This window comes from Cryptomeria japonica, chromosome 10 (genome assembly GCF_030272615.1).
Source record: "Cryptomeria japonica chromosome 10, Sugi_1.0, whole genome shotgun sequence".
NCBI lineage: Eukaryota > Viridiplantae > Streptophyta > Pinopsida > Cupressales > Cupressaceae > Cryptomeria > Cryptomeria japonica.
The window spans coordinates 213948648-213960741 of NC_081414.1; the positions used below are offsets into that span (position 1 = coordinate 213948648).

The 12094-nt window shown below is 40.8% G+C and overlaps 1 protein-coding gene across 1 annotated transcript in view; it reads left to right on the forward strand.

Moving 5' to 3' along the window:
* LOC131037665 (AMP deaminase) overlaps nucleotides 1–12094 on the forward strand; it is a 92904-nt gene that overhangs the window by 53960 nt on the left and 26850 nt on the right. Inside the window, exons 10-12 of the mRNA XM_057969846.2 lie at nucleotides 605–666; nucleotides 1088–1201; nucleotides 1689–1829. Coding sequence (XP_057825829.2) covers nucleotides 605–666; nucleotides 1088–1201; nucleotides 1689–1829 — 317 coding nt within the window. The remainder of the gene's footprint in view (nucleotides 1–604; nucleotides 667–1087; nucleotides 1202–1688; nucleotides 1830–12094) is intronic.

A 12094-nucleotide genomic window follows, 5' to 3' on the forward strand; every position in this document is an offset into this window, starting at 1 on the left:
CAGAAAATATTGCTCCTCATGTCATCTCATGACATGGTGTGATACACTATCATTTTTATTGTTCTTTATATTTGATCATGGGAAACCCAGCAGCTTGTGGAAATCTCCAATATTTAAACTCAAACATGTGTTTCATTGGAGTTTTAGTGATATGGCTTGTGTAAGTTGGAAGCACTTCATTGACAGGTAATAAATAAGCCTACTAGATTGTTTTTCTTCATTTCTTTGTTACTCCTCTTGTTGATTTTAGATGCTAATTGAAGCACAATTTCTATTTTATATATATCTAGTATATTTGAAGTAGAAAATTCAATGTTGCGTGGTGTCATATGTTTTGATATGCTTTGTATCTAGTAGCAAATGAACATGTATCTTTGCATATGCTTTCTAACTATGTCTACTTGCATATCATTTGATTTTTTTAACATTGCTGTTCAATACAGAATCTGAAAACTCACTTTTCTGAATTCATGAATGTTACTTAAACATAATGAAGCAATATGGCACGTTTTAAAGCATTGTGTCCTAATTGGGATTTCTGTTGTCTTTTATACCTTTAAAAGCATAAAAGTTTATCTGTAAATATTAATTTTGTGTATTTCAGGTCGCTTTCTTGCCGAGCTAACAAAGCAAGTATTGTTTGATCTTGTGGCAAGTAAATACCAGGTTGGTTCTTAGCAAATTTTTGATAGTTAAACCCTTTCAATTTTAGTGTAATACATTTTCATTTTTCTTCACCTTTATTTTATTCTCATTCTTGTTTGACATTAAGTTTTATTGTTATCAGCCGTTTTGATTTCCAAAATGTACTTGAATGGAAGCAGAACGTAGAACTGTTGATAATGTAGAGCTTTTTGATTGACAATGGATTATTATTGACAGAAATTCCATATATCTAGAAACGTACCTAATTTATTTACTCTCTGTGGATGGGATATTATATGAATATCATTTTGATATTGTCCAACTTGTTTCCATCTGAGTTGATAATCATGCTATTTTTACCACCACTTTGTATTGCACATATGTATTTTATAGAAATAAATATCTACTAATGATACAAAAATCATCCTTAAATTTGATACAGATGGCAGAATATAGGATATCAGTTTATGGAAGGAAACAGAGTGAGTGGGACCAGCTGGCAAGCTGGTTTGTGAACAATGATATATATAGTGAAAATGCTATTTGGTTAATTCAGGTTTGTTCATAAATATTTCAAGTCTTCACCTAGATTTATATCAGTCTTAGGATATTGTAGATTTATTTCACATTGACTTGTAGTATATCCTTTTTCTTGAAATGTATGGTAATGGATTAATATAGTTGGTCTGTGATGGTCATGCATAACCAACTTTCTGTTGTTTAAAAATGAAAATATTCTATCTTTTGCCTAACAGGATATGGGTGGTATAAACGTCTAATAGTAATAATCTCCTAACATGTTGCCTTTATCTAGCAATTAATAGAGTGATCTTCTTTCTGAGTTTCTTTCAAAGAGGGAAAAATATTTTGTGTAATCCTTTGAAATTTGATTCAAGCTGTAAGTGTTTGGGGATTTGAACTTTGAAAGCTGATTTTGGAGACGTTAGATGAATATAGGCCTTGAATTCTGTATTTTCACATTTTGATAATTAAAGCATTCATCTTTAGTTTAGTATACTTAGTTTGTCTTTTTTCTATTTCAGTTACCTCGATTATACAACGTATACAAAGGAATGGGAATCGTTACATCTTTCCAGAATATGTTGGATAACATTTTTATTCCTCTTTTTGAGGTTACAGTTGACCCTAGTTCTCATCCTCAACTACATGTCTTTTTGAAACAGGTGAGCATTGCAAATTCAATTTCATTTCATCATTGATTAAATGGTTTTAATTCTGGTGGAAGATAATATAAAAGCCATCTAAAAATTTCTATTGTATACACCTTGAATAAGTAGCCTTCTCATATTTTCTATAATTGTTGGCTTCCACTATCTTGCTAATTTGAATTTAGACATTTATTTGTAACAAATTCTGCTCCAAACACTATGTAGTATGAGACTAAGAATATGTTTATGATAGATATGGCTGATTAGGTCAAAGACTTGGCAAGTTTGATCCGGAGGTAGTATTGGAGAGAGTTGTCATCGAGATTTTATATGCTACCCATTTTTCCAGTCATTTTTTTTTTAATATGCTTCCCACAAGAACTGAAAATTCGCTTAAAGTTCTCGTAGAAACCTTTTCTAGATAAGATGATTTTTTTTCTTTTTGTAATCTGTAATCTTAGTTATCAAAAAATAAATGTTCCTTTTGATTGTTTGACAAAAAAAAAATAAAAATAGTGGCTACAAGAACTCTTATCTTAATGGTGGCCTTGTCATTAGATGGCTTATTTTTTGATCATCAAAGTGATAAGATACATTGCCTATGATGCATATTTTATTTGAAGTTTGGGGTAGTGCATGGAATGAATGGTTAACAAGGAATGCTTGGTCTGAAGTAGACAGTAAATCCTAGAGAAGCTGGTAATTCAAATTGTCTAAATATTCAATGTTAACTTGATTGTGGTCTTTTGCTTCCAGTATGAATAAATGGAAGTGTCACGCTTCTTTGACGGATTTGAAATACATGGTATCCTAAGATGATGGCATATATGGGGAACTAGATGATGGCATCTACACTTTTCTAGCAAGGCGTAGTTTGGCTAGATGATGGCCGTGCTTCATTTCTATTGTAATCATTGTTATGGATGGTGACCTTTCAATGTCTGCATGCAACTGATATAACCCACAATTGGCATTTATTTCACAGTGAACAGTTTGACTATATCATCATGACAATGAAAGGCAACCACATATGAGAGAGGCTAGTGAAAGTGCCCAAGTCAAAACAGGAAGAAGGAAGATAAGAACTTTAGGACAGGCAACTATAAAGAACATCATTGTCAAAACTGAATAATGAGGATGGGCAAAAAATGTCCCCTGGGTGTCCTGGAGCTGCTCAAAATTAGGGACGTCTCTTCAAAGTATGTTATAAAGGTGTGTGACATTTCAGGGATGTGTGGCTGCTCCTACGACAGCATAAAATGTCTGAGATGCCTGTTAACCATTTTAGGGATGGCTAGACATCCCTGCAACTGTCAGTCTTAATCTAGAGGAAAAAGGACAAAAAAAGTGGGCATTACTCGCATGACTCAATTTTAGAAGTTGATTTTGATATGCTTTTTATACCTTGCTGCTATGCTGAGTATAAGAATTAGATTTCAAATGAAACTATAGGAAATACCAAGATTACTTAGATTAGTGATACGTAACTAATTGCTAAAAGTAAATAAAATTTGACAAATGAAATTGTCAAATTGGAGATTTCTCATTTCTATCATATGAATATCGAAAAAGGAAAACGAAAATACAAATATCTGATGCCATTGCAAAGTCTATAATAATAAAGATGATTACATGATTCATCATTACAATGAGTAGCCAAATACAAATACGTGTAGCAATAGCATTACAAAAGAGACTAGAGTCAAATACAAAATGACAAAACTGAAAAGTGAAAACTCAAACTGTAGCTAATGGAGGCCTCTAATCATCTACGAACTCCTCCTCATTGGAATTGCTGGACTCCTGAGGATCAAGGTCCCTCAAGCTCACACCAACTAGCCCTGCATCTGAAGTGGTAGGATCATCCTCATCAATTTGTGAAGGCTCCTCTGGCTCTACATCCCATCGTGCCGCTAGATTCTCCTTGTACATAAGTGTCTTGCGGTCAATGAGACGCAAAGCATTGTGTACAACCACAAGCTTCTCTGCTCTCTTAGAGGTAAGTCTGTTCCTCTTAAGAGAGTGGATGAAGCTATATGTAGACCAGTTCCTCTCAGCAGCTGAAGAACTGGAAATCTGGGATAGCAGACAGATGGCTAGAGTGGTGGTCAAAGATTTCGGGCCATGACAATTCCACCATAAAAGTGGGTCCTCCTGTGCCATGTTGTCTATATCCATCTTTGCCGCATCTGAATAACCTCTAAGAGTGGCAAATCTTCCCCACTCAGTGCGCATTGTGCCGGCATCTCTGGAATCAAACATCTTCTCTATGCACCTAAAGAAACCCGCCTTCACCTCATCATCCTGAATCGGTGTCAGTCTACCCGGTCTAGCCTTGTACCACTTAGGATTCAAGGCAAAGGCAGCCATATGCAAAGGAGTGTTCAACTTGTCCCATCTACGCTGAATGATAGGCTGGATTTGCTCATTGTAGAATGCTAAAGAGGGGTCCTTCACTCGCACAACAGCCCTCATCTGGTCAAGCATAGAGTCAATGCACTCATACACCTCTCCAAGGTTAGGTGCATCCCTATCCCCATATCTGATCACTTGGAATACTGGAGTAATGATAGAGATAATATATTTCGCATCAGTCCAAAACACATCACTCTTCACTATCTCCTTCACCCTTCTCCCTTGCTCTTTCTTGGCCTCAGCCCACCTATTCCACTCATTAGTCATAACCATGAGTTGCAATGCCTCTTGCAACTCAATCATTCTCTCCAAGAGAATGAAATAGGATGCATATCTAGTCTCAACTGGTTTCAAGAACTCCTTCACGAAGGTCCTGAAGAGTGCATGTGAAGTGTGGTGGTTGCAGATAAACATCTGCACATCTCTCGCATCGGTGACCACTCCTCTAATCCAGTCTATCTTCCCCATGTCCTTGAGTGCATTGTTCATGGCATGCACACAACATGGGGTCCACCAAATGTGTCTATAGGCTGCCTCAACGAGTCTCCCTGCTGCTCTACACACATGGGCTGCATCTGTCACTACTTGGACCACATTTTGTGGCCCAACCTCCTCAATAGCCTCCCTGAGGACTTGAAACTGGAAATCAGCATCTTTACGATGCCCTGTACAATCAACTGCTCTAAGGAAGTATGGGCCCTCTGCACATGTGACCATGACGTTGATGAGTGGACGATGGCTAATGTTCGTCCACCCATCCATAACTGTGCTGCACCTCGATGCCACCCAACATGCCTTCATCTTCTCCATCAAAATATTGATCTTGGAATAGCTTTTATCCAAGATCGAGGTCCTCATTTTCGTCTCCCCTGGTGGCACATAAGATGGTCCTCCCTTGGCCACCATAGCCATCATCTTCTTATAATAAGGAGACCGTGTAACATGAAATGGAATGCCATTGGCAAAGAAGAAATTGCCAATGGATTCATCTATCTCATCTCTCAGCTGCACATTAAACATATCAGTAATGGGGTTGCTCTGTGCTGTCTGCAACTTACGTTTCCCAGCCCTGGCGGCAGTAGAAGTGGAAGTGGATGGAGATCCAAACATCATTCCTCCCGTCTGCGAAGCATGAGAAGTATGAAGTGCTGCCCTAGCAGACAAAGTAGTAGGCATTGAAATATTTGTGTCATCTGGAACCCCCCAAATCTTGTTAAACTCAATTCTGTACTGTATATTTTTGGCTTCCTCCAAAAACTTACAATGTTTCACGCCTCTCCAAAACAAAAAGTGTGCATTCACCCTACTAATGCTACCGAACCATTCTGTGTCACAAATATTGCACTTCCACTTCCTTGTTCCCCCACTTGAATGTGATGTAGTGCCTTGTATTGATATTCGTGAAGCAAACTGTTTTAGAGGAGACTTAGGATCAAAATGACCCCTAGCATATGGTGCCAACAACTCTGAAGGGCAACCTGTACTAGCTGGTGCACTTGCCATAGAGCTAGATTGGGCTCCAGGATCAGCCCCATGGTCACCCCCCTCATTTTCAGGTTCATATTCTGAATCATTCTCACTATGAGAATGGATTTCCATGTCATCTTCACTCATGCCTTGGGAGCTCATTGTGAAATTGACACTGCATTTCACAAAATGAAAATAAAATCATCCTAGTTTAACAATATATTTTTAAATTTTTTTCCTATTTAACATCAAATCTCATTTTGAGTCTTGAGATGAATAGGGAAAAAAAATCCAAAAATGACAGAGAACAATGAAAATCAGAAAATATTCAAAAAAAACAAGAAAAAGTTGAAAAACCCTACCTTGTGCTTGAAAAATCTCTCCAAAATGTAGAAGAATCTTCTTCTTCCTCTTCTTCTTGCTTCTTCTAGCTCCTATCACACTTGCAATCAGCTTTTCTCACCCCTTCAATCAGTCTTCTTCAAGTTTTTCCTCCTCTTTAGCTTGCTGGAAAAAAAAATCAGTTTACCAAAATGAGAGTTAAATCTAAAAAAAACATGCTTTTGTGTTGTTTTGGGGGGTTGGGTGGGGCCCACGTCCAATTAGGGTTACCCCTTAATCCCCCCAAAAGGCACATGTTTTTTAAAATGTTGCTTTTTTTGTTTGTTTAGGTGTGGGGATGCGGGAGACGTCTCCACGTCTACCTGGGAGACGCGGAGACGTCTCCACGTCCCGACGGCGATTGGGTGGCGGTGGTGGTGGCGGGATGGCGGGGGACGTCGCGTCCCCGTCCCCGAGACGTCCCTGGCGGGGGGACGCGCCCAAAAAGGGGGGGGGGACGCGTCCCCGTGGAATGTGGTAATAACTATTTTCCCTTTTTCTTTAAAAAATGATTTATTTTTGGTTCTAAGTGGATCCCTAGGCTTGTAGATTTAGCCTTGATACATTTGAACATATCTTGACCAAATCAACAGGACTAGGACAAGCACTTGCACACATGCACAAGTTTGGCCATGGTTCTTGCAGACCTAGTAACAAAGTTGAAACTTGATGTCATGTACTGTTATATTTGTGAATTCTCCGTATTTATGTATAAAATTTCTAATATGCCTCTATACTTGTCCAAAAGAAGTGGCATCTTGGCATTGCCACTGTAGTCCAAGACACACAATCCCACTGTTTTTGTCCTAGAGACAACATGGAATAATATCAAATTACAGCTAAAACACTAACATATGCTGGCAAAAATTGTTGATCTAGAAAGAACTTTTAATTTGGGCAATGTAGTGTCACAAATTGCACCTAGTGCATTTATGACACTTTCGCATTAAGCGTGGTGCATTTATGACAATTCATGATCAAGATTTTATCATTCTGACATCATGAATCTCAAAGATGAAGTAGCTCTAACCACCACAAAGCCTTCTTTGGGACTATTTTGTGCTAGAGGATAGCGTGGCGCGCGGATGTCTGTGCAATGTGCAAATGTCCCGAGATCTTCCAAATTCAAAATAGCATATTTCGCATTAGGATTTTTCTGATGTGTGTCCCTTCGCTTGGATGCATTTTAAACAGCTACTCCCACCTGTTCTAGGTATAAAAACCCCACTTTTCATTCATTTGAGGCTCTCTAGCTCTCTTTTGGCTCTCTTTGTTTGCTGGCTCTTGTTTTTATGTTCATAACGAAGCTCTGCCAAACTTGATACTAGATCTCACAACAATCTTCTCTCAAGGCTTTATCGTCCTACTATCTGAAGAGAGGGTTCTGGTTGTAACGGGCTTCTTCTCTGTTATCTTATTCATCTTTTATCTTGCAATATTGCATTATCTCATTTTTTCAAATCTTTAAATACATCAATCATCTAGTTGCATTTCGATCAATTTATCTTTGTATTTCTTGTATTAGAGGTTTTCCTCCATTAAGTGGGTTTGTTTCTATTATGCTATCCATTTATCGTTTTTCCAAAATCTATCTATTTGGCTATCTGACAATCTGTGGAGGTGGAAACACCAAAGCGGGGGTTTGACAAAGGTGAACCTCTATACGGCCCCCAACATTTTTCCTATCTCAGTGTGTGTAGGTGACGAATAGGTTTCGAAGCATAAGAGCTAGATTGCATAAGTGATTCCGTACAGTTACTGTTTTCAGTCTGCATAGAAAATTGTGCAACGCGCAGATGTCCCCGTGGCGTGTTGGCATCCGATGTCGAGGCTTAATCCAGTCTACAGTAACTTCTGTGATTCATGTGTTCTCTGTTTCTGTAGCCAAAATATTTTTTTTTTGATTGATAACATATAGTAATATATTGCTTTGAAAGAAAAGTATTACAATCAAGGGGCAGATTGACAATCTGCAAAACCAAGGGGTCGCGCCCCTACTACAAAAAAGAACCCAAGCATCAACCTACTAAGACCCATAGCCACAAAAGGGGTCGCTTACATATACAAAAAGGACCACACCACAAACCCCAACTAGCCCAACCTAGCTTTGAAACCATCCCAAAGCTTCCTCTCTTGAGAAATTGGGAATGCCCTTGTTGGAACCAGCCACTTGCTACTCACTCCCACCACCTTGCACTGTTCCAGGCCTTCCTCCACACAACGACCCACGCTCCACCACCTTCGCTGGTTTCTTTGGGAGCTGATGTCGAACCAAAGGCCTCCCATTCTCGTCCAGGGGGGCCTTGGACCGAATGGGAGTCACCTTCCCACGGATATTGAAACGTTCAGTTGGCCCCAACTGGCGAACAAAGTTCATGATCTCTGCCCAGCCATTACTTGCGTCCTCCACCTGCGAAGCGACTGGCCGAGAAGCCAACCAGACAACAAAAGGCTGCAACTCCCCAACATCCACTCCAATCCTCCTGCTTGGGCCCTCTGCCATCCTCAGCCCCACACCAATGACAGAACGGGCCACCACATCCTGCAAACCTCCTGCCCATTTGGGTCGTAAAATTAGGGAAGAAATCAGTTGCACTTCCTCATTCGACTTCCCCACCTGCAAGGCCAAAGCAGTAAATATAGATGAGATGTCTAGATTTGTTTTGGGTCGCCAATCCTGAGAAAGAAATTCCTCTCCCAACAGAAGCCTAACTGCCCTCCTGAAGATGTCTCCATCCACTCTGAAGACGTTCGAAAGCCTGATTCTCGAAACCGACCCTCGAAAAGCAGGCAATTGTTCGTCCGACTCCAACGAAAAATTCACCTCCATCCTAACTCTCCGCTACATAGAAAGCAACCCTGAGCACTCCGTCAAAACACCAAGCTTTTACTACAAAGTGCCAGGAATCAACACACAAGGGTCTTAAAAGCCGCCTCCATCTCTTGTCATGAAAGCCTCACACGCTTCGCATTATTCCCAACATCATCGCCAGTCACTCACTCCGCACACCTCCATCATCAACCAACACCTCAAGGCCACTTGCAACAAATTTGAAGAACACACACCACGAGGGACTTAAATTCCCACAGAGCCAAGGTTGCAAGTAGACACAACAATTTGAACTTGGGTTCACTTTTCCAAAAAGCCATCAACTCAAATCTTACTCAAGAAGACTACGATCTCTAAAGTCCTCAAACATACTAAACAAATTTTCCAAGGAACCATTTGCTCCCACATTAGAAAGTTTGTCAGCTTCCAAATTAGCTTCCCGCAGGACATGGGTTATTTTAAAATCTTCAAAATTGTTCAGCAGAAATTGCATCCTACGCACCTGCTTATCTAGAAACCACGCTTCCATTCGCCCTCGCGCGATCCCATTCACCACAACCTGAGAATCACCTTCTAAATGAAGTTTCTTGACTCCCAATTTCCCAACCATAAGGATTGCTTCCAACGCAGCTTGACATTCGGCAACATTGTTCGACCCATCCACCAATCTCTTGGCCGCAATGGCCATAATGTTTCCCTGATCATCTCGAGCAATCACCCCAGCACCCGAGGGTCTTGGATTGCCCATCGATGCTCTGTCAAAATTAATCTTAGTCCACCCCTTCTCAGGTGGAGTCCACTCCGGGATTGAATTGCCCTTACTCTGAAGATTAGCCCTCAGCAGCCCATTAACAGGCCTAAATTTGACAAGAGGCCAGCTCAACAAAAAATTAGCATTAGCTTGTGAGAAAGGAGTCTTGGCTAAATTTACATTAGAGGCAGCATTCGAAACCAATTCCGAGATGGCCCTCTCCAATCTAGTCAAAAACTGCTTACAATTTTCCACTCTACCTTCAAACACTCTTCGGTTTTGCTCCTTCCATAGTTCCCATAACACGGTAGAGGGCAAAATCTTCCAAATAGCGGCAAAGATAGAATTTTTACCCAAACTCGGCCAAGATTCCAGCCACTCACACAAGTTCCCGGCCATGGGGCCCATCCAATTCAATCTCTACAGCCCAAAAAGCCACGCCTTCTGAGCAAAATCGCAATTTAGCAAAAGATGATCCACATCCTCCTCAGCCTTTTCACATAGAACACAGCGAAAAGGACCTGCAAACCCCATTTTCTTCAGGCGATCTCCAGAAAGAATCCGCTTATTGCCAGCTAGCCACGCAAAGGCTCCAGCTTTCGGAAGGCACACATTGTTCCAGCAAATCTTAGATTCCCACTCCTTCGACTTGGCATCACTTTCCAAAAGAGTGATTCCCACTTTCACCGAGTAGCAGCCGCTCTTCGACCCGCACCAGATGATTTCATCCTCCTCCCTCGAGAACGAAACCTCACGATTACCCAAGATCTTGCTCAGATATCTTTCCTCATCTTCCCCTAAATTTAACTCCGGAGGGTCTTTCCAGCTCCATCTCTTCCCGAGCAAGGGCATATCATTCGACAAAAAATCACACACCTTAGAGCCCCAAACCTGACAAGTCTTTAAAACTGTCTACTGAGGAGCCTGGGATTCTAAAGATGGATGTCCATCCCAGGAATCCTGCCAAAAGTTCGCCTTACGCCCATCACCAATACTCCAAGAAATGTGATTTGTTATCAGGCTTCTACAACTCACCAAAAAGTTCCACAAAGCTGACCCTCTTGGGGGATCTCTCACTGTTAGGATCCTTTCCTTTTCCCTACTATCCAAATACTTAGCTTGTAGAATTCTAACCCATCTCTGTTCCGGTTTACTATACATTTGCCAAACCAACTTAGCCCCCATGGCCTCATTAATAATCTTCCAATCACGGAGTCCCGCCCCTCCCCCTCCTTTGGATTTACAAACTCTGTCCCAAGCCATGAGCGGGACTTTATCCTGATCCTGGTTACCATTCCACAAAAACTTCCTCATCTTCTACTACATACTCTTGATGACAGAGCCTGGGAGTTTAAAGCAAGCCATTGGGAAAATAGGCATAGCCGAAACAACTGTCTTCAGCATTAGGATGCGCCCAGCCAAAGAAAGCCACTTACTCTTCCAGCCCTCCATCTTAGCTTTACAACCATCAAGCAACCCTTTCCACATATCCGACTTTCCTGCTCCAGCAAAGAGCGGCATGCCAAGGAACTTACCAGGGAGTTGACCAATCTTTATCCCGAACACTCTAGCAATAGCTCTCTGGGACCAACCTTTCGTATGAAAGAAAAAAACCTCTGATTTGAGCCAGTTTATCTCCTGACCAGTAGCCCACGTGAATCTGTCCAAGACTTTCTTCATAACCGAAGCCTCGCGCATAGAAGCAACACCGAACAGACAGGTGTCATCCGCAAACTGAGAATGAGTTGTGGAGACAACCCCTTGGGCAATCTCAATACCCTTCCACAACCCTTGATCTCTCTTAATAGCAATCGACCATCCAAGAACTTCAGCCATCAAAATGAAGAGAAAGGGGGATATTGGATCCCCTTGCGTAATACCCCTAGACGTTGAAAAGAAGCCTTGAGGGCTGCCATTAACTAAAACCGAAGCTGAGAACTGCATAATCATACTGGAAATCCACTTAATCCAGGACTTACCAAAACCAAATCTTTCCAACACAGCCACAAGAAAAGACCTATCCACCCTATCATAGGCTTTTCGGATATTGTTGTGACCATTTCACACATCGCCCCATCGCAAATGGGGACCCCCTCTTTTTGCTTGTTTTCCCCTCGTTTTTCGCCTTCGTTTTTAGGATTTTGTTAGTTGGTTAATCGTCTGGATTTAGGGTCAAGCCTTAGGGTTCTTATTTTTGTCTTTTCAGGCCAAAATCCAGTCGTTTTTTTGAGCTTTTGAGCTTCCTTTTCTAGGATGCAAATTTTGAATGCAATGAATTCGCCAGAATGGTCTAATTTTCAATTGGAATGTTGATGCAGAGCTTAAATTTGTCTAAGTGTTGACAGTCAAGTGTGAATTTTTGTCCGATTGAATATTTTGACCAAATTTTGACTTTTTTGATTTTTGATCCTGGGCATTGGAATTGATTTGTTTTCG